The sequence below is a fragment of the Cololabis saira genome, chromosome 15 (genome assembly GCF_033807715.1).
Source record: "Cololabis saira isolate AMF1-May2022 chromosome 15, fColSai1.1, whole genome shotgun sequence".
NCBI classification, from domain to species: domain Eukaryota; kingdom Metazoa; phylum Chordata; class Actinopteri; order Beloniformes; family Belonidae; genus Cololabis; species Cololabis saira.
The window spans coordinates 19,716,807-19,740,271 of record NC_084601.1 but is presented as its reverse complement, the minus strand read 5'-3'; the positions used below and the strand labels follow the sequence as shown (position 1 = coordinate 19,740,271).

The window sequence follows — 23,465 nt, the reverse complement described above, 5'->3', positions numbered from 1 at the left end:
CTCTCTGGCTTTGTTTAAAACGATAATAAACATGATTCTTTAACTTTAAATTTCCTGCTTTATAGTGCACGGCACCTTAAAATGCTCTGTTGTTTGAATCTTTGCGAACTAAAAGATGCTTCTTCAGTAAGCAAGAAGAACCTAAAGAGATAGATTGCAGTAATTGACTCTACTCCCACCCCGTTTTTAGATTAAGTTTCATGAGCTGGAGCTCCTGTGAACGTCTTTCTCCCTTTATGTGATGGATTCTAGATAAATAAACTATTAATGGCCCTTTAAACCACTTGAATCATGGATCCAAAGCACTTTAATTCATAAATTATCTGTGAATCAAATCAATAAATCCTAGTTTGGTGCTTTAATTTAGAATTGATTCGGGTTGAAAATATAATGGACATTTCAAGCTTGACAAATTAGTCTTGGTTGACATGCCGCGCTTTCAGCTAATGTCACGTGAAGTAAATCAATTCACTTAATTTGAGGCTGGTTAATTATAACACAACCAAGGCGAGAAATGAGCATCTGCCTTGTCAGTAGGATTATTTTTTCTGTCTCTTTCTCTCTTTCCTTCGGCCTTCTTGTTTCACCTTCACCGAGCACGGTGTGTGTGGGCTCGCCAGAGTCTCAAGGGTGTGCAGCTATACAGGTCTAAACAGTTGAATCAGGCTCACTGAGCTTTGAGTCCAGCAGCTCCGTCCTCCTGAAGCTGCTCTTACATAACCCCGGTCCAGCGATGAGCTGTTACTCATCCCACATGTGGAATGAGAGGGAAAGTGTCATGTGCGTGGGTGTCTGGTTTTTGGACTTGGTGGACGTGACTCTGGAAGTGAGGAATAAATGAAGTGTTAACTTTTATTCGCCATACTGGATTGAACCGTCGCTGGTGGATGCGCTTGAATGTCTTCTCTTCCGCTTTATTTTTAAGGAAAACGAGTGCATGAGAATCAAGATCCTGGGAGACTGTTACTACTGCGTGTCGGGTCTGCCGGAGTCGCTGCATAACCACGCCAGGAACAGCGTGAAGATGGGCCTGGATATGTGTGAGGCCATCAAGTAAAATACCAGATCCCTCCTTCCCTTTCACCCTCATTATTCTCCTCTCTCACAAACACAGACGTTTCTGTTGAACAGATTGAGCAGAAGGCTGCCAGACTGGATCCCGGCTCTGTTTAAACTCTCGAATAAACACAGTTGGAATTCAATGCGATAAGCCTCCAAACTGAACCAACACAAAAATTCAAACAAATGAATAAATGTTGTTTAGCTTCGCCCTGGTTCTCCTCTGATCTCTGCTTTCCACTCATGCATGAAGACACAGGTATTACGTTTGCTTGTCGACGCCGGCCTTTTAATCACATTCTGATTAAAGGCGTCTCTCACTGTTGTTCACCGCTGATTTTGTGATTTTTTTTTTATTTTAATCAAACTAACCGAGGAGTAGCTACACTAGCGGTGCTGTGATAAGTCGACTCCATCTCCGTTCTTGATGTCTCCGTTGGTGTCGCCGGGCAGCAGATGTAGATGCCCATGTTTGCTCTGCTCTCTCCACAGGAAGGTCCGAGATGCCACGGGAGTCGAGATCAACATGCGCGTTGGCGTCCATTCTGGAAATGTCCTCTGCGGAGTCATTGGACTCCGAAAGTGGCAGTACGATGTGTGGTCACATGACGTGACTCTGGCCAATCACATGGAGGCAGGGGGAGTGCCGGGGTAAGACACGAGCAACTAAAACCTTTCAGTGAAGGAAAGTTTTGTAGGCTTGTATTAGCAGTCTTTTATTTTGGTCTCTCCCCACAGATCGTTACCATGGATACACATCCTCTTTTAAAACTTTAGTTTTACACATCAGACTTTTGCAAATTAGGATATAATAATAATAATAATAATCATGTGATTCTTGCCCAGTTTTATAAGTATGTCACAACAACATCAGATGAACAACAGCATATGACATGTTATACTGGTTACTTATATACTTTATGTAACACAAAGGAAACTAAAAACAGCTTCTATGGAACCTGAGATGGTGAATATCAGCCAGGTGCTGAAATTAAATCAAATACACGTCAGTAAAAGATTATGATGATGGAATCACCTCAATAAAAGCAACAAAAAAAAAAGGCAGTTTCCAAGTCTTGAGCATTCAGGTCCGTATGTTGACACAATGCCAAAGAGGAAAGAGATGAGCAGTGATCTTAGAGAGGCAATTGTTGCTGCTCATCAATTTTGGAAGTATTTTAAGGCCGTTTACAAACAAGTTGTTGTTTATCATGTTATTGACAAGTGTCCATCACACCTGAAAATTCCTCCCAGGATCGGATGTCACACCAGTTCAACCCGATATTACACTATTTAATGCTTGGAGGAACTGCAACCAGTGTAAAGATCTTCATCGTAGAATCTGCATATCTCAGTCAGCATTTTAAATATTAAAGTTCACATAACTATGGCCTTTTTAGAACAGTTGCCATGGGAAATAACATATCTGCATGGATTAGGTTTGCAAAGTTAGATCTGAATGACCCACAAGACTTCTGGGACACTGTCCTTTGTACCAACGAGACAGAAGCTGAAATGTTCGATAGGAGTGCAAAGCAACACATTTGTTGAAAAACATACATTGGATCAAAACACACTCCAGCTGTCAAGCGAGCTTGTTTCCCAGACGCAAGACCTGGGTGTCTTGCAGCCATTTAGTCAGAAATGAACTCCTCTGCATGCCAACATATTCTACGGTAGAGTTAACTATGAGCCATCTGTTCAATAAGTTTGGCTGAAAATGAGTTGTACAACCAGAAAACGACCTCAATAACAGCAGCAGATCTGGAGCAGGAGGACTGAAGAAGAAAATAGTCTATGTGTTGGGACGACCTGAAGGCCAGACCGTAACCTGATTTAAATATTGTTGTAGGGCATTAAAAAAATACACACAAACCTCAATTATCAGAAGCAACAAGTGAAAAAAAAGTAGAGAAAGTAGAGACTAAAATCATACACAACAACCAATTACGTCAGGTTATTACTGGTGTAAGTGGTTCCACAAGCTACTGAATTATGGCGTGGAGTTGCTTTTTGACAGCATTTTGGCAATTGTTGTTTTTCTCCTGAGGTTGTGTTACTGAATTTTCAGACCTGGTCTCAGAACAGATTATTATTTATTATGTCTCGATACATAAAACCATAAAAAGAAAGAGGGTGATCTTGACTATAGACGGACTGGTAAATCAAAAGCTTCACCTTTCCGCTCAGCGCTTCTCTCCGTGATGACACAACCATTACAGCATTTGCAGCGATGCTGCAATGACATGCTGTGATACCCCCCACCACACCCCCACCCCCACTCGTAAACAAGAACCAAAGCCATTTTATCTCCTTGAGTCGAAGCAGCGATTCGTTCCCCACCCGGAGGGGCCGTGACCTCAGACTTAGAGGTGCTAACTCGTATCTCAGCTGCTTGGCTCCGAACTGCCATTGGGCAATGACGACGGCGGTGACGCCAATAGGACAGCATCATCTGGGGAAAGAAAAAAGCCAAGATGCTGTCCAAAGCCAAAAACGCTGAAAGCCCGCTGTCCTCCATAAAGATTGTGCACACACAACACGAGGACTCGACACACGCTCTCTCTGTTTGAAGCCCGGACTCTGGCTGGAGAGCAAGTGCATGCAGAAAGGACTTGGAGCATGAGACAAGTCTGATCTAATTCCACCTATTATATGCATTTGAGTAAATTATAGCTGCCCCATTTGACCAGGCAGCTCTGCTTTTATGTGGCCATTAAGTCTGCCATCTTGGCACTGTAACAAGCTCGGGAAATCCGGCCAGTGGGCAGGTGTACGGTGCTCTGAAAATAAGCTTTCCTGGCTCCCCCCGATGTTGTCTGACTGGGCTGCTAATGGTTTCTCTGGTGTTACGCCTGCTGAAAGGTATTTTAAAAATATGACTATTTAGAGAGAGAGAGCGAGAGAGAGAGAGAGAGAGAGAGAGAGAGAGAGAGCAAGAGAGAGAGAGAGAGAGAGAGAGAGAGAGAGAGAGAGAGAGAGCAAGAGAGAGAGAGAGAGAGAGAGAGAGAGAGAGAGAGAGAGAGAGAGAGGAAAAAACAGATGTCCATCTCCTTCCATACCTGTTGTGCAAGAGGTAACAAAGAAAGGGAGGACAGCAGGCCGGGGCGGTTGGAAAGCAAATAATGTGTGTGACAGAGCTTTCAGTAGCACAATGACACAAGGTCTTCACCTCTCATTATGTGTCGTCTTATTTGTCTCCAGGAGGGTCCACATCTCTTCAGTGACGCTGGAGTATTTGAAAGGTTCATACAAAGTGGAGCCTGGAGACGGCCAGAGCAGAGATTCATACCTGAAAGAACATAAAGTGGTCACCTATTTGGTGATCAACCCAAAGGTTGGATACCGTCAGTGTGTACACACACATAGAAAACAATGTTTAACACATGGAGTAACACCGTTTTCATGTCTCGTATTTCCTCACGTTTGCACTTATTTTGTGTATAACATCCCCTTTACGACCTACCATAGAGCAAATCTGCCTAAGCATATTTTTACATTTTTGCATGCTATAGCCTACTGCCATTTTATGGAGTATTTTTATTTGCTATGCATCAAAACAACCCATATAAGCCAATCTTTAATAATATGTATGTTACAAGTCCATACTAACTAAATAATTTGCTAAAAAGTGCAAATAACTACCAAAACAATGTAAATCGTATTTTTAATTTTACACATTTTTCTAAATACAGAAATCCCATAGTCAGCTGAAAAATCACTTGGTTACTGGTTTCACATCATTCCTGTTATTATATTTCCAAAATGATAACAGTATGTAAATTTGATCCCATAGCAGGTTTTACATTTTGAAACTTTAGATGCAGTACAGAGAACAAGTAAAGAAACAGTCAAATGTAACATTTGATGCCTGATGATAAGAATCTTATAGTTTAATTGTCAGGGTTTGACATTTCCCCCAGTTTGTGTTTTCTGTTCTGCCCCACCTGTTTTCCATCTGCCCTGATTGTTTGCACCTGTGTCCCGTTATCCCCTGTGTATATCTAGTCTGGTCTTTGCCTGCTCCCTGTCGGTCCGTACTGTTTGCTCCCTCCATGGTCTCCTCGTCAGGTTTTTCGTTCATGATCCTGGTCCAAGTTTTGATCCTGCTAAGCAGCGCTTTTGGTTTTGTGGTAATAAACCCTGTTTTTGGAACTCCTGCCTAGTTAGCAGGATCAAAACTTGGACCAGGATCATGAACGAAAAAACTGACGAGGAGAACATGGAGGGAGCAAACAGTACGGACCGACAGGGAGCAGGGAAAGACCAGACCAGATATACACGGGGCATAACGAGACACAGGTGCGAACAATCAGGGCAGATGGAAAACAGGCGGGGCAGAACAGAAAACACAAACTGGGGGAAATGTCAAACCCTGACATTAATATTGCATTGCATGACTTGTACCTAACTGTAATTTGTTATGTTTTTTTTTCCATTTATTGATTTATTTCTTGTCAAATCTGCCTACTTTTGGTTTTCTGTTATTGTTTTCTAGCCATCATTTTAAAAGATGGACATTAAAATTCAGTCTGAGGTTCATCGGCTGAACGAAACGCTTTTTAGGTCCGATGTTAAACTGCTGCAGCCACAATTCTCTGAGCATATGTGCAGACATTTCCAGAAGTAATTGCACATGTTTCAACGTGTTTCATTCATTCAACTACTGAAAACAAGCTGTTCCATCTGTCACTGTTGTTAGACTTCACATTTGTAGAGTTTTCAGTCTATATCCATCCAGACGTGATATTAATATGTAGGACATTATCTATACTTACTGTTCTACCTTAATTTATTGAACCAATATCCTACATTAATATAAACAAAGGTCTTAATTATTTATCAAATATGTATAAATTCTCATATACGCATTCTGTATATTCTCCCTAATATTAAGTCTGAAAATTGAATAGAGCTGTTAAAATAGCTTTTAAAGGTAGGGTAAGTAATTCTGCAAACCCAGAACACTGTGTGTCACGGTCAGTGAATATCTTTGCTGTTTGCTGTTAAAAACTGTAAAAAATGTGGAACTGTGGCGGCGTAAACGGGACACAAATTGATGTAAGCCTGCACCTGATGCCACGACAAACAGCACAGCAGCCAGTCACTGGATATGCTTTGGAAATGTGCTTTTATAGAAAAGCCCTGGAGGGAGGGGGAGGGAGAAGCCAGCGCTGTGTTGTGTTGATGATTTGTGACATCATCCCGAACCTGCTTAAGCCACATTTGTATTTCTGCGTAGCAGCGACGTAAGTCGGGTACATACAGCCCTTACCAGCCGTCTATTGAGCAAGCTCGTCGCAGACATAATACATCACAGGAAGCAAATAAAGTATATTTTACATGAGTTGGAGGTGATAAACATCATTTTCATAATCAAAAACAACAAAATAAATGTTTTCAACATCAGTCATTTTTACAGACATTGCAGCCAACTATCGTTCTACTCGACATGAAGAAATGGTGTTAGGAAATCTGAAAAAGAAGAACAAATCTACCAGTCACGTTACTTGAGGTCGAGGCGGCGCGCAGTCAGAACATTTTGGAGGTGCACGTCAGGCGACACAGAGCTTTGCAGGGGGGGGTTGTGCCGATGGAAAGGCGTCGGGATGTGCTTGATTCGACGGAGAAGCATTAGTTATGCTGTACTTGTCCTTTAACGGTCGGGGTGTGGACGGAGATCATCTGAGGGCGTCTCCGGCTCGTGGCACTTTGGCATTAGCAGTCTGAACTCTCAGCTGTCCTGCTGGATGCAGCCACTGCAGGTGGTAACTCTCACACCACCTTCTGCACGAGTGCCACGACACACGTTTGGCATTTTGGAAATACATTTCAAGTCTACTTGACCCTGTGAATGTCGTAGTTTGTCATGAGGAGTAGATTCACACGGAGAAGTCTGCAGTTTATTCGCAGCGCCGAAACAAGTTTTGGGGTCATGTAATGAGCCAGAGAGGAAAAATATATGGTTCTGTTGTTTTCAGCACAACATACTACACGAGAGCTTTCTTAAACTTCCCAAGGTTACACACACCCTAGACACACACACAAACAAGTGTCTCCTTTTCATCTGGGGCCGTCGATCAATATCGACAATCAAATGCTAGACAATAACGCAGTGTGCCAACGATTTCAGCAGGTGTTTCTCAGTCGCTCTGCTCAGACCAGATTGTGTTTGAAGGAACCTTGCTCGAGGTGTTGTGAGAATACTGTGACATTGTGCAGCTCGTCCTGACAAACCAGGATATTAAGGGGCGATTATGAGCATTTACGGGATGTGCCTCTTCTCTGAACTGTCTGCTGAGAACATCTCCAAATAGAAAAGCGCTTGTGGCATCCAGACCGGGCTCAGATTGTTGGCCTGGCAAATTAAAAGCAATGCTCCTCAGTCTGCCTCCCTAATCCACCACCAGCTCCACAGCAGCGTCTCCTGCATGAGACCCGGGATCTTGCTGGAAAACATAAAGCGGGGACAGCCTGGTGTTTAATCGTACAAGCATCAACTGTTCATTTTTCCTGGCTAGCATTCGTGCTGTTGGCGTAGACGGCCGAGACGGCTGTGTTGCTGTTGTTGCTTCACATGGAAATGTCAGAACGAGATATCACCTCTCCCTGAGCTGACATCTTTAGTTTAACAGACACGAGGATTCAGTATTTACAGCAGAGGATGTTTCCATTTTTTATTCTGCTGCTTTATGCTGCTATTTTCAGATTTCTCCAGGAACCCATTTTTGAATACAGAGCAGAAATACATGAGCACAGGGATCTAAAACCTGTCTCGCTGCAGCTCAACAATTAACTGATCCAGCAGTCGTGGCCACAGCCAGAGCCTCTAGGCATTTAGTTAACTTTTCCTCTTCTAAAACATATCTTAAAGAAGTGTCTGCAGAATACGAGGAGATGGTTTTATTTCATCTTAATTGATTTTTACCAGGGATAGCTTCTCGTTATCCTTCTGGGATGTTGGAAAAGGTTTACAGGTGGATTTTTTTTGACATTTGCAGGAAGTCCTTAATGATACAAGATCAGTTATGGAGCCTGGATCGCTAAAAGTATCCCCTCCTGTCCGTCACTGGCTGTCACTGTCAGAGCTGGAAATAGCCCCAGGCTTCACGGACCACGTCTCGTTCTGGTATTAAAGTCATGTGTGCCATGTTATGTTTGTCAGTGTGAGCAATTAAAATAAATCACCTATGGCACGCTGTTTGTCATCCTCTTTATGATTCCCGGTAAGTCCTCCTTGCCGACGTGCAGAACTCTTGCCAGAGAATACCGATTCAAGTGTTTAAGTGGCTCAAAACACTGGCCTATATAGATCAAATGTGTCAAAAGCTGTACACTGTCCATTGTTGCCAAACCACTCTGTCCTTCTTACTCAAAACCCACTCAGTTTAAGCACCGATTTACACAGCAGCGTCATCAGCAGCCCCTTGTATACATCTGAAGGGCTACCCATGCAATGCGGGAACCCACAACAGCTTATGTTTAGTCTTCACAACATAAACATAATGTCCTTTTTAATGTAATGTGTGAATCACTTTACTGTTTTAAACAAAACAACCTAATTGACCCTTTGTCAAGCCCCCGTTGCTAGGTCGGACAAAACTGTCATCTCACCCGTCCACTTCCATTGTAAAAACAGGGTTTTACATCACTTTGTTTCTAATGATTGTACCAAAGAAAACCAACAGCAACTAGATATAAAAGGAACACTTCAGATACCGTGTAGTTAGTTTAAAAAACAGAGGTTTGGAACTGCGAAGTACGGCCATCCACATAGCTTTATCCAAAGCAGACATTTTTCGTAATTCACCGTCGGTTTTGGGATGAAATGTGTTCCTGTGATTCTGTCTGGGTAGCAGATGTCACTTTTAAAAGTGCCCCAATCACACGGCTTAACCATTTTAAGATAAATAAATGAAACAGGTTGTAGCTATGGGTTGTAGCTGCTGCTGGGCCGACAATGTTTTAAAAGTATGGATCGAATTTCTTCCAGTTTGGGGATAAAAATACGATGCACCCTCACTACACTGTGTGCAGTACATTCGCAAGTTTCCTTTTACAAATACAAAGTTTAAAAAAATAATCCAGTGACTTAAATGTTGATACAAGGCAAGTAAAAACAACGCTTTTTCCATTGATGTGAACAAGAGAGACGGCTGTTTGCTCCAAGCGGATATTCTGACCCGGATGTAGCAACGGAGAAGGATTTTTCTGATTAGTCAGTCAGGGACCAATCAGGAGGCTGAGAAAGGGTCAATTGTAACCTTGTAGGTGGCGTTGGGTTCATTTAGTTTGGATGGATCCAACGTCATCCATTTTCCAGATCGCTTTACAGAAATGGGTTTTGTGTGACCAGGGGCCTTATGTACTAAGAGTGCGGCGCACAAAAAACGTGCGTACGCCACTTTCAACGCTCACGGTCGGATGTACAAAGAATGACGTGAACGTAGAAAGCTGCGGTCCGTCACTCACACATTAAGGCTTTTGTACGCACTTTTCTGAGGTTTTGTCCGTTGGCGACTCTCACTGGTGATGCAGTGAAGTGCAGAATATGAGGAAACGTAACGTCAACAATAAGTTCACGACCACGTGAAGGACATGACAGTCCCCACATCACCAGATAAATTACACAAGAGTGGAGCTGCAACAATCTCACAATCAATCACATGATCTGAACAAACAACTAAAAGAGCTCAACGATGGAACCTGCAAATCCCGATGGAGCTTTGGCTCCGAGAGGAACCTGCTGATGCAGGATCAGGAGCGACTAGTCCACAGGCACCAGACTGACTGGTCCAGGACTAAGACTGGACCATCAGCTGGTTTAGTCTGGATTTGCTGGTCCGGGACTGAGACTGGACCATCAGCTGGTTCAGGTACCAAGAGGATCCTCCCGGATCTCTGCCCTGAACTGGACCAGCTGCTCCGGTTCAGACCAACATGATCTTTCAGCTGGAGCTGCAGGTCGGACATATCCGTCACCATGACGACCGTATGGGACGAGTACTGGAGATTAAAGCCAGATCCTAAAACATCCCATAACTGTGTCTGGACAGAAAAACATTAAAATACATTTTGCAGCAAAAACCGGTTCTGTAAAGATGTCTTAAATAAAAAAAAAGGTGTCACGGAAAGGTTGGTTGCGAACTGATGTGATTCAGCATGAAATACGTTTTTATTGAACGTTTAGGCAACTTTCAGAGTCTGATATGGAGTCAGCTGCAGGTGCTGCAGGATCCAGAAAGTGTTTCTCCCGTGATGGACCGGTGTATCTGATTTCTTCTGATTTGTGGCCGCGGGAGCGCGCACAGCAGCCCGCTGAGCGAGAGCGCTACAACGTCAGAGTTTCAGATTATGAAACTCAAGAATGAGATCAAGTCAGATTTAGGCAGAAACAACTTTTCATTAACTGTATTTGGCCTTCAATCAATATTTGGCAGGTAAAAAGACCCATTTTCAGGGGAGAAATCAGATTGTGGGAGGCAATCACTCTTTGGCACGACACCGGGATCTAGACCGGTCTCTTCTCCTGCGGATGAAACACTCCGAGTTAGAGCAACTTTGTTCTTTATTTCTCACGTTTGCACCTCGATAATCCCGTCGGCACAAATTGTCTTTATTTCTGCAGCAGAGGAATCAGATCATGATGCTTCATGTTTTAAATATAATTGTATATTGTTCACATTGTTATACTTATGAGAGTGGTGATCGCGGACATCCATTAAGGATATATTATATCCCTTATAGACTCAATAAACGTGTGTATTGGTCTTAATCCGTTAGTATATAATATGCATGACAATAAAGCAGAACGAGGAGCCGTTTTTCATCCACCAAAAATTCTGGTGTCGGTTCTTAAAATACAAACAAGAAAAAGCAGGGTGTAATGATTCACTAACGCTGCCCATAAACATTAATAAACCCGTACGATCATAATAAAACCAAAACTCTTCACCGAACGCAACGCAAAGCAAAGAACTGCATGTAGGTGTCAAACTGAATCCCAGACGGGCCGATGTCCTGCATGTTTTAGATGTTTCACTGCTTTAACACACCTGATTCTAATTAATCATCGTCACCAACTTGTCATCAAAATCTGGATAGTTCTGTTGATGACACAGTCACTTGTATCATGGTGCAATGAAGCAGGGAAACATCTAAAACCTGCAGGGACACCGGCCCCCGAGGACTGGAGTCCGACACCCAGCTCAGAGCCGATGTTTTCTTTTTTTATTTGTTTTACCTGTTTTTGCACATTTCTTGTTAGGATGAGCAGTTTTTAATGGATAATTATCTTCATTGTCATATTCAAACATATCTTTGGGGGAGGACACAAGGCGGAGTGTTGTGCTCCCGCATGTGCGCTCAAATCCACGCTGATTGGGATGTACAGAGAAACCTGCGTGGATTTGGGCGCACGCACAGCTTTGTACATATGAATTTTTGCGGTCTTGTTAATTCCACGCACGGATTCAAGTTGAAATCCACGCACTCTTAGTACATGAGGCCCCTGATAAGAACCTTCCCGACGGTTATGAGTAACAAACTCAAAAGCGAGGCTCTGTGATGGTAAGGTGTTGAGTCAGTGCCCTTGGCAAAGGGCTCTCACACTTCAGCGATGGCAGCATTAATGCAGAAACACCCACATGTGTCGCCTCTAGGACCACCTCCGTGGATTTTTCAACGGGATATGACGAAACCACATCCAGCACACGTCTACTTCACAAAAATGGTGCAAGCATTATTGTCCGCGCCTTTTTGTTGCATCTGTAATGGTTGTATTCATGAACTAATGAAATGAAGTTGATGAGACATAACAGGCCACAGACTAGTCTGGCATCTGCACGGCCTCAGGTGGTGTCATGTTGTATTTTTGGTACCAAGATATCAGCATCACATCGTTAAAATCCCAGATGCTGCTAGTATGAGCACATCTTCACACATCTGTACAAAATGGAGAGCATGACTTATCTATTCCTGTTGATCTTCCCAGACTGAGAGGCACAGCCCACTGTTGGGCTTACGCTCTCGACCGTCTCTGGACGGCGGGAAGATGAGGGCGTCCGTCAGGATGACCCGATACCTGGAGTCCTGGGGAGCTGCCAAACCTTTTGCCAACCTTCACCATCGAGAGAGCATGACCACAGACAACGGCAAGATCAACACCACTGTGAGGGATCTCCCGTTCTCTTATGAAGACGCCTCAGGTATCAGCGCTCACCTGTCAAAATCACTTTCGGTCTGCTGCCTGTTTCAGGACGTTCCCATGGGGCAGTACCACTTCCAGAGACGAGAGAGGTGAGCCGGAGAGCATCCATGGATCATGACCCGTAGAACTGCATCGTTGTGACGGCATTTCATTACAATTCAATCACTGGAGGAGCTTTTCATTATGTTTACAGACACACTTTCTGTAGTGAAATGTGTCCTCTTTTCCCTTCAATTCGAGATCCAAATCTCAGAGGAGGAGATTTGAGCAGGAACTCAACGAACGAATGATTCGCACCATCGATGGCATCAACTCACAGAAGTAAGCATCACGTCTGTGGTCAAGCCCACAGCTGCATTAATGTGCGTGGTAACAGCTCACGTCATGTAAAGATAGAAAATGGTATTTGTGTGAATACAGAATAAAAGACAATAATTTAATTGAATCAAGACAAATTTATCTCAGTGTAGTTTAAAATGTGGGCAAAGTAAGATGGATGAGCCTCAAGCCTTTTTGCTTTATTGCATTTTAACTACTTAATTATTTAATCCTCTTGATTTAATACGTCAATAACAATTTTATTGGCATTAAATGATTTAAAAGGAAAGCATGATGGAACACAAAAACCTGAAGTAAAGTGAGCATTTATGAGACAAGCAGGGGATTGTTTTGAGAGGGCAGTTGAGCGACTGTGAAAACAAAAAGGTCAAAATCAGAAAACACACATAGGCTAAAAGACAATTTACTTGTATTTATTCAGAAAGGTGTCGCAAGTTCAAGTTAGAATATTCGTTTTAATGGACTATCTGTGTGATAGAAAATGTCAAGTGTGTCCTTGTAAGTTTAGGTCTGATAGATTTTTCTTTTTTTGGTCTAACGCAGATGAACTTGCAGAACATTTTTCTCCACAAATGGTGAAAAGAATGACAAAATAGCTATCATCAGCCCTCATTTTTGGGACGAGAAAAAGCTCTAGGATTTAACTCACGTAGCTAAATCTGGTTTTCATTTCAATTCCATTCAAAACTTTATTGATCCCTGAAAGGTGAAGTCTCCTTGTGGAGATGTACGACTTATTGCGAATCACATATTTGATGATATTACAGGTAAGAAGAAAGAAAATCATGTACTTCACATTCTATTTATAATTTTGCCCCCAGTGGTGACTCACAGGAAAAAAGGTTGATTTTGAATATGTAGAGAATAGTTTCAAACTTTGTGTGATGTCCGCTATGATTAGTCTGACTTTGGCTGTTCAGCCGCTGTAAAAGCAGTTATTGATCGTCAGATCACCTGGCTGCATGGGGATGTTGGTTTGGACATTTCCTGTCCTGGGATTCAGGCCAACGCTACTTCAACAAACGCCAAACAGTTAAGTTTGACTGCAGGCAGGCTTCACCTCCCACAGCGATTGGTACGAGGAAGCAGAACTATACCACCCCTATCCGCACTGCAAAAAGGTGATCAGAAACAGCCTGGGCAGCATAACAAACAACCACAGGAATAGAGCGAGCTTCTAAACTCTCCTGAGGGAATGCAGAATGACTTCTGGTGCTCTGTGCTGTCTGTTTCACTTGTGTCTGCAGACAGTGGCTGAAGTCTGAGGACATCCAAAGGATCTCATTGTTCTTTCACAACAAAGCACTGGAGAAAGAGGTAGGCAAATGCATACAAAACAGCACCAAGCACCGTTTATTTTACAAATCAATGGAAGACTGTGTGTATTAGTGCTGGAAAATTAATTATAGAGGTTGTATAAACATAAATATCATTATCAGAAAATGACTGAAAATCTTTACTGACATATATTTTAGAATGTGTTGAAACAAAGTCTCATATAATCATTATCACATTGATTATCTGACTTGATGTGATACTGCAAAGACCGTACTTCAGTGAGTTTCAGTCTAATCGCGTGACCATCGTCTCCCAACAGTACAGATCCACTACATTACCTGCCTTCAAGTACTACGTCACCTGCGCCTGCCTCATATTCTGCTGTATTTTCATCGTGCAAGTCCTCGTCCTGCCCAAGTAAGTCTCCAGCTCCTTCGCCAGATTTGCGCCGCACACTCCCAGCAGCATCAGCAACCTCCAGCTGCGGAAGCAGACTGATTTAGAAAAAGTCATTTGACGCCAGCTGTCTCATCAACGGGACCTTGCTGAAATGAAAGAGGCAGGGGTGCAAGAGGCTCGATGTTACAAAAGAAAAAAAGAAGAAGAAAGGATCAAAATGAAAGGAGACCCTGTCTGCTAGGGGCTGTAGATCAGCTGAATCAAAGTGTGGTGTCGCTTTAATGGCCAGAAGAGAAATTCACAGTCATGCTAATTTACTGCTTGTTGAAGCCAGAGGTGTAATTCAGCATCTAAGAGGCCATTGATTTTCTAATTCACTTCTCCTTCCTGCCCTGCTTTTTGCCACATTGCTCTGCACATTTAGACGTTACATCATCTCTTTTATGGTACCCTTAAATCAGCTGTATGGTGTTGTTGAGTAGAAAAACGTCTAACTGGACCTTCTGTACTGCCACTGTTATGCTGCCTAAGTGCAAATGGATTGCAGGTCTGAGGCAGAATACAATAGAATCTTCATTACTTTTATGGCCTCCGTTGGCTCTACGGAGGACTGAAAGATGCCAAGAGAGCTGGAGTAATGTGTTGTGTGTGTGTTGCAGAACTGCTGTGCTAGGGATCTCCTTCGGCCTGACATTCCTGGTGTTGGCTTTGATCCTGCTACTTTGCTTCGCCGGTCACATTCTGGTGAGTTTTCACTGATTTATCAATTACCTAAACAAAAAAAAAAACGTACACACAAAGTACCAACCAAAGTACTCAAAAGATTTGGCATCACTTGTATTTTGGTAAATGTAGTAATACCACTTCTGACCACATGGGGGCATAAAGGTCTGGCACTGAAAACGCTGTGCTAATAAAACCCCTTTTCCACCAAACCGGCAGAGGTGGACAGAGTACTCGACCCCAGTACTTGAGTAAGAGTACAAATACTACTGGTCAAAATTTACTCCGTTACAAGTAAAAGTAGCTCAGTCAAAATATTACTCGAGTAAGAGTAGAAAAGTACTTGCTTTTAAAGGTACTTAAGTATCCAAAAGTAAATGCTTTTAAATTTACTTTAAGTGAAAGTAAGAGTAAGAGTAAATTTCTTATTTTCCACATCAGTAAATTACTATATTTTTTCTAAATTAATTTAAAGATCTTTTAACTCTTATTTCTGAGAATTCGATGTTGAGTTGTTGTAAGCAGAGAGGTAGTTCTGCTTCGGCAGACACAATAAACATTTAAAAAATAAATGTCTGTGGTTTGTCTGTGCCCTCGTTTTTTACTCGGTCGAACTCAAACATTGAGTTAAGATACGGCCAAGGATTTTGTGAAAGTCCCTGCTCCGAGTCTGGCTCATTATCAGACTCAGACGACTCAGCGGATTGTGTTTCTTCTCCTGACGCAGGCGTAGCCATTGTTGCGGCTCTGTCTTCACTTGTTGCGGCTCTGTCTTGACAAACGCAGGCTACTTTGGCGGTATCGTTTTGAGGAGGCTTGACGTATTTCCGCTTTACGTACATCTCAGTGGAGAGCGTGCACTGTGATAGGTCTCCTCCTTTGACAAAAACAGCTTGTGTCCAATAGGATTTTAGGGAAGAAGAAAAAAGAGCAGACCTGAAAGTAACGAGTACTTTTCAGCCTTCCTAGAAATTTACTCGAGTAAAAGTAAAAATATTTGTCTTGGAAATGTATTCAAGTAAGAGTAATAAGTACCAAAGAAATCTAATACTCAAGTAAAGTACAAATCCTCTGGATATGTACTTAAGTACAGTACTCAAGTAAATTTACTCCGTTACTGTCCACCACTGCAAACCGGTTCCAGAGCTGGTTCTGGGCCAGTGCTGAGTTTGGAACTGGGATTTCTGTTCTCACTGACAAAGAACTGTCTCCGGGCCAGAAAAAAAAGCGGAGGGGCGGAGTTATTAAGACCAACGGCAATAGCAAAACTGCAAGACGGCGACATTTTTAAATAAGCGACAAATTAATCTGGATGCAGCAAAGCAGCAGTGGTCTGAGGAAGAGACGACCTGTCTTTTAGCGATATGGTCCACCGAGGGTGCTATCAAGTCTGTATTGGAGCAAATACGTTGTTGTTGCTTCAACTTTCGCAGCAACGTAACTGACGTTTGCAGTGACGTAATAACGTGTCTCCCTTTAGCACCTTGAGCTGTGGAAAAACAAACCGGTTCTCAGCCCGTTCGCAATTGAACAAGTTGTGAACCAGCACCAGCACTGACCCAGAACCAGCCCTGGAACCGGTTTGGTGGAAAAGGGGTATTAGTGGGGAAGATCCAGCACGTGTTGAAACAAAACTTTGTCTTAGATGTACATTTTGTTGTGCCAAACACATGAATTGTCCTTGTGATACGTTGCTCCGACTCGGTCAGAGGAGGTGTGTCTTCACAGAGTGGCTTTTAAAGGTGGACTTAAAATTATAGAAGAAAGAAAGTACACACTCTTTCTGCTTGAAGTTTCCTTTGGTTCGTAACATGTCTACATGTTAAATATAGCTTCAGATAAATATAGCTTCAGATGAACACTGATACAAACTGTGTTATTTATTTTGCTTCAGATAATTAAGATTTACAGGAATTGGTTCATTCAATGCTCTCCTAAGGTCCAGCCATGCATTTAATTTGGGTTTAAGTCTGGACTTTTACTGCAATATCTTGTGTTTTTTGTTTTTTTGTCATTCCTTTGTATCCCTGGCGTATTTAGGATAACCGCCTTGTTGCGACCCAGTTTAAGCCAGTTTTCATCTGTCAGACAGATGACCTGACAACTGACTCGTGAATATTCTGGTGAGGTTCATGGTTGGTTCAATGACTGCAGGCTTTCCAGTTGTTGTGGCTGTAAAATAAACTCATATATTTTCATAAAGGCTGTGTTCACTATCAGGGGATTTTTATTCTATTTCATTTTTTCTACTTAGATGCAATTCTAAGAATTCTTGTTTTTACAGGCTACTTTTCAGATATTGGTGTGTTGTCAATACAACGTGTTTTGATTGGCCTTTTTTTTTCTTCTTTTTTCTAAACAAAATTAGAATAAGACAGCAGTATTTATTCAAATGCAGAAGAGCATTTTATTGTTTACGTTTACTTCCAGGAGATTAGCTATGTTTCTGCTCAGTTAATCACATTAGTAAAATGCACTGATTAGCTCCACGCAACAGTCTGTGCAAGTCAAGTTTGTTGTATTACAGTATATAAGTGTTTTCGCCTGCAGACATTCTGGATGTCTGGATGTATGCATTTAGTTTTGGCCTATATTGACCTATTGGTTTTATGCGTTATTAACTCACCTCTTTACACATATAGAGACATAAAGATTTGCATTACATGTCGTCAGTTTGCTCTCCATCTGTCACAACAAAGCCCCTACATATTTAGAGCAATGTTCAGGGTGTTGTAGGAGCCTGTCACTTCTCAGGATCCAAGTCAAGTTCACCCTCTGGACACATACATCTGTATTATCATTAGATGAGACCTGAGCTTCTTTAGATTATTTGGCAATATGTGACATTTTTATTTTTACTTGAGAAAACTAATGTGAAAGAGAAAGGAAACCCTCCATCCCTCAGATATCGTATGATCTCCATCAACACAGTATTCAAGACTTTTGGGCCACCGGGTGCCACAGTGCAAAGCAAGCAACCCCTGTATTGAGGTTACAGTCCCCCTGCAGCAGTTGCAGTTTCAAGTCCCAGCCTGCAAACCCTTTGCTGCACGTCATCCCCATTCTCTCTCTCTCTCCCTCCTGTCTACACTTTGAATAAAGGCCAGAAAAAAAAATTATTCAAGGCTTTTCATTTTCTCTCACAGGACTCTCTGTTCCTGTCTTATGTCCATTTTAAAGTTATAATGAGTTCATCCCTCAAATAGAGCATAGTATTACTGAAACACAATGAGGCGGAGAGCTCATTTTTCTTTACATCGAAATAAACCAAAAACAAGTCTAGGAAGTACTTTTGCATCATGAATGTGCATAACGGTTGTGCTTCTGGTACTGCAGCGATGCCAAAAGACCGTGACCGTGCCATTTTTCAAGCTTTTAGTTTCCGCAAAGGTCAGAGAAAAACACTCAACACTGAAAGGATTCTACTCTGTTGATCAAATGCACAATGTTTCCCATGAAGACAATAATATTCATTTTTATTTTGACGTAGAAAAAGAAGAAAAACAATACATTATGTGTGGATTCACATGTTTTAGCTGCCAAGGTTGTCAAGGACTGTCAAGATCTTGACAGTTTTTTGGGGAAAACTGAAAAACCTGTCCACTTAAATCATCTTTTCCCGACCTTCTGGAAAAAAACAATCATTTGAAACAGAAACAGAAACCATTCGATATAGGTACAGGTATCGGACGCCAGTCTTCGAGGGCCGCTGTCCTGCATATTTGAGATGTTTGCTTGCATCAACACGCCTGCTTCCCATTAGTGGATCGTCAATAGCTTCTCATCAAAGTCTTGAATTACTGTGAATTATGACTTTCTCCCTCGTGTTAAGCAATAACTTTCCAAAAACAGTAGTAGCTCTTGTGTCTTGACAGGGTTGATGCACTGTGTGCTTTGCTCGATGCTTGAAAGGTAAAACACATGGCTGTTGATGTGGGTTACCGGGTACTTTTTGTTTGTTTGTTTCCAGTTTATAGAGCTGCGTATGAAGACTTTGGGCCCGATTTACTAAGATCCTAAATAAAGAGTACTAAATTGCGTGTGCACTGAAAAAGTTTGCACGTGCTGTTGTTGTGTGTTTTGCGGGTGATCAACTAAGATTGCGTGCGCAATTGATAACAGGTGCAAACAGCAGTATTTAAATGAGGTGTTGCGCGTCTTACGGTTTGCGGCGCAAACTTTGCGCCATGGAGAGTCTGGATGGAAAGCAGGATATAGTCGCAAGCGCAAAATGAAATTTGACGCGGTGGAGAAATATTAGTGGAAGAGGCAAATAAACACATTCATGAACTACAGCAAAGAAATTTAAACATTACCAAAAGAAACGCAATATCGGAAAAATCTGCGATAGAATAAATGCAGTTGGTAAGACAAAAAGAACGGCAGATGAGGTTAAAACAGAGTCGGCGGCAGAACAGATCTAATTGGGGGGCACATAATAACCAGCGATGTAAATGCTTAATATGAGTTTGCCATCAACGATCACAGTAAACCAGTTTCAATTACACAACATACTGCACACGTTTTTACACACGCAAACCATTAGTAAATCAGGCCCTTTGTCTTTTCAAAGTGTACTCATAAGATGGGCAACTAGAGGATGGTGAGGAGATATACACTGAATGGTCTGTGTTAGAAATGGTGTGGAATTGCATACCCTACCTTTAAATGCATTATAAATACAGATCATAACGGGACATGTTCTTGTTATAGCTGCTTGTGTAGCTGTTTTATATTGCAAAGAGAAAGAGATCATTCCTGTTGAAACATGGCATCAGCTGCATCCATTGTTTTAAGGATTGTGTGAAGTAATGTCTTTCACTCTTCTTCATTCGGTAGCTCATGTCATGATTTACTGCTATCGTTTGAAGCGAAGCACAAGTTGAGATATTATTTTCATGCTCATATGGGGCTGCATGGGTAAGCAATAAAAGAAGAGAGTTGCCCAGGACTGACTTAGGTAGGAGCACTGGAGGGGAAATGGGGAAAAAATTGGGATAAAAATATTTGAAAAAAAATAAGAAAGTTTACAGGATGATTATCCTGTAAATGGGTCACTTTGAATCGTCAATAACCTTGAGCTTGTCCTGATCGAGATGTCAGAGTTATGCACTGGATCATTATGAACACAGGCAATGAACAAAAGATGAAGTTGAACCCCCCCCGATCAAAGCTTCTGCGGATTCTGGTGAAAGAGGCCTTAACCTACAAACCTCAGGGGGCCTCTTACATACTATCAACTTACATGTTTAAATGTGCGGCTTAGCACCGTCTGACTGGTTCAGTGACGTTATTCAATAATGGGGCTTATTGGCTCTAATGGACGTTCTTTGTTCATCTCTGAAAAGTTCATTACGCTGTGATTGTGACCAAATTTCTTGGAAAATGTCTTTTCAGACCAAACGAACTGGGCTGTTGCTAGGAGAAGGCACCATCGCAACCGCTGGAGAAAAATTCTCAATTGTTCAAGAGAGAAGGAAAATTCAAGCCGTCGCTGTTTTAGACACTCCGGGGGGGAATATCTGAGGGGGGAGGTTTTTATATGGAGGTATTATGCAGGTGTTTCAAAAGTTGACAGTTCCCTGAATGTGATTTGTCTTAATGAAGTGTCATGCGTTGGTGAAAAACCACAGGGATACAGGGCAAATGCTTTGTAGATGACGTCTTCATACTCTTCTGTCTCTGGTCATGGCAACCTTTTATTTTCGGAAAATTTTAAATAACTTTCTTAGGACTTTCTTCTTTTTTGTGTGACAGTACAAAAAATTGTGTGGATTCTGACGGTCGTATGAACCTCTTGGAATCAGACGAGGTTTTCTGCGTTCATTTGCCATAAAATGTAATCCAGTCTTCATCAATGTCACGGTAGAGTACAAACGCAACCTAATTACGACGACAACAACCCAAAGTAACTTTCGATGACTTAACTGCACACACCCGTTAAGCATTTTCAGTGCTAGAGGAAAATCTGAGTGAGATCCTGAACTGAAAGCTTCAATAGTGAAAGACCATTTGGTTCAGACGTTTGCATACTGGGGGTCCAGTTGATGGAAAGAGTTTGGAGACTGGGGTTTAGAACTACTTTGACAGTTTTTGCTATTCATCAGATGCATCTGCTGATGGGAACAAAGACGTACAAGCAAGAGCAGGCTGGAAAGGGAAACAAACTCATTTCAAAGTATGAAAAGAGCCAACAAACACAAACTGAATGGAGACAGTTTAGTACTGCAGTAACTCTGAGAGGGAATCCAGCCAGGATGAGTCCAAAGACACGATGCAGAATCCAAGAACAGCCCTGGAGTAAAAGTTAAATGCCTGAAGACATCTCTGTTCATAAGTCTTGTTGTGGAAAAACCTATTAATGCTCTTTAATATGTTTTTTCCAACTAGGTGAATATCTGGACTGAAACTGAGTGAATGCAAGTTATCAAGAAGAAGACTTGAGAGATGATTCAAATTTCAGTAGATTTAACTAAGCTATTGCAGGAAATAGGGTCAGAACATACATCAGGCGTCTCGATGCAGAACGACAATGAAACAAAGGAAGCATAATCATTTTAAGGCAAAAATGAGGATTCATTCTTACGATTCCAGTAGACAAAAACATTGTTAAGGTCAATGTTAATCTTTTTTCAGTCTGCACACTTAGTCAGGGCAAAGATAAATGTTGCTGCTCTCAGCAGTTTTGTTTAATCAAGTGGCCAAGGCTAAATGCTCAATCGCAAGTCTGTCATGCAAATATCAGCGTCCATGGCAAAACACCACAAACGAAGCCCCTGCTTTCCAAAAGGACATCGCTTCACGCCTGGATTTTATTAAAAAAAAAACACACACTGTGGCAATCTGCAAACGCTGCTGAAAAAAAAGGTTTTGTGGACCGCTGAAAGAAAAGTTGAATTTCCTGGAAGAATACTCAGCATGATGTATGACCCCAGAATGGTACAGCTTAACGATATGAAAACATCCCCACGATGATGATGTGTGGTGGAGGAAGCTCTAACCTCGAGAGAGCCGTTCACACCAAACATCTTAAAAGTAAAATCTGAGCTGAAGCAGTTTTGGAGAGAGGAACGTCCCAAATTCCTCCTAAATGCTTAGCAGATCTGATCCAGGGGTAGTGAAAACGATCGCCCACAGTTCCTGTCAAAGGAGAGTCAGCCAACTATTAACTCCAAGGGTGCACTTACTTTTACCAAAGAACTGTCGGAACTCACAAGTTAGTATTATAATAATTATAACTGGCAGGTATGAGCGCTGGGGGTGAAACATGCCTGTACTTATCACCATGCTGATTAAAATTGTTATAGTATTTATTTCTGAGTGTTAAAAGTTCAAGTTCAGTCACGATATTGTTTTGAGTCATATGCAACATGTTTTGACTTGTTTTCCCTCACAGCAGCGTAAATGTTTAAAATTATAATAGCATCACCTAGAGCACATTTTGTTTGTTATTGTGACTTATTGCAATTATGATGGAGATTAGATCGCATTTCATGGCAATTTAATCCAGACAACCAGTTAATGCCAGGGGGTTTCAGTTTTGCACATGTTTATATTTGTCGTCGGTGCCCGGGATGCTGCCTCGTGTTTCAGACCAAAAAAACAATGGAAGCGTTTGATCTCATGATGCAGGGGGAACATGCTGTCCTGGAGTAAACTCCTCAAAACAGAAACCAGGGAGTGTAACAACAGCTGGGATAACACAGTAGTAACAGTAAAAAATAAAGCTGAAACTTTTCCTTAATTCAAGTCATTTGTCTTTTATTGTGAGTGAAGTAGTTGGCTTATCTGACCTGTGGTTAATTACATGCCTCGAGCTATAACGATAACAAATGTGACTTTTAGTTTTTTTTTTTCTAATTCACCATCATCGTTTTTAAGAATCTGGGTTATCTGAAAGGATCTAAAGCTCTGTTATGCTTCTGGCTGCAGGAGCCAAGAGCATAAAACACTCCTCTGTGAGTTGTGGGATGTTCTTTGTTCGGGACAGAAACACTTTCATCGTTCCTGCATCATCAACCTGCGTTTCTTTGCCTCCACAGCAGGGAGGGAAGGGCTCCGTCTGCTCTCTGCCGTGGCTCCCAACTTCGTCTCGCATCATCGTCACCAACAACCCCTGGCTGCGGCTGGTCCTCACCATGACGACCACCGCTCTCATCCTGGTGATGGCCGTCTTCAATATGGTGAGACGTTCCACAGAATGTTCACGCCCAGTATGTAAATATGCAAAGCTCTGTTGTCGTTCGGAGAGCCGCATTGACTCTCCTACTTGTTTTAATGATGCAGATTAATTAATGCTTTGCAGTAATTGATAGATTACTTCAAAACAATCACGAGTGACGTTAAATGAGATGTAACAGAGAAAAGAAGTACAGTTCATCTGTTTCTGTGTTGATTAAAAGAACAAGAATGGAGGTGATATGTGATAAAGATAAAAATGTGGGTAAATGGTGAAGAG

At 41.9% G+C, this 23,465-nt stretch overlaps 1 protein-coding gene across 2 annotated transcripts in view; it reads left to right on the top strand.

Moving 5' to 3' along the window:
• Window positions 1-23,465, top strand: part of adcy2b (adenylate cyclase 2b (brain)) — a 90,486-nt gene that overhangs the window by 51,399 nt on the left and 15,622 nt on the right. For both annotated transcript variants that reach the window (XM_061741052.1, XM_061741051.1), the window contains exons 7-16: window positions 926-1,053; window positions 1,552-1,710; window positions 4,264-4,396; window positions 12,053-12,229; window positions 12,317-12,357; window positions 12,509-12,589; window positions 13,855-13,924; window positions 14,205-14,302; window positions 14,944-15,028; window positions 23,050-23,190. In XM_061741052.1, the coding sequence (XP_061597036.1) occupies window positions 926-1,053; window positions 1,552-1,710; window positions 4,264-4,396; window positions 12,053-12,229; window positions 12,317-12,357; window positions 12,509-12,589; window positions 13,855-13,924; window positions 14,205-14,302; window positions 14,944-15,028; window positions 23,050-23,190 (1,113 nt within the window). The remainder of the gene's footprint in view (window positions 1-925; window positions 1,054-1,551; window positions 1,711-4,263; window positions 4,397-12,052; window positions 12,230-12,316; window positions 12,358-12,508; window positions 12,590-13,854; window positions 13,925-14,204; window positions 14,303-14,943; window positions 15,029-23,049; window positions 23,191-23,465) is intronic.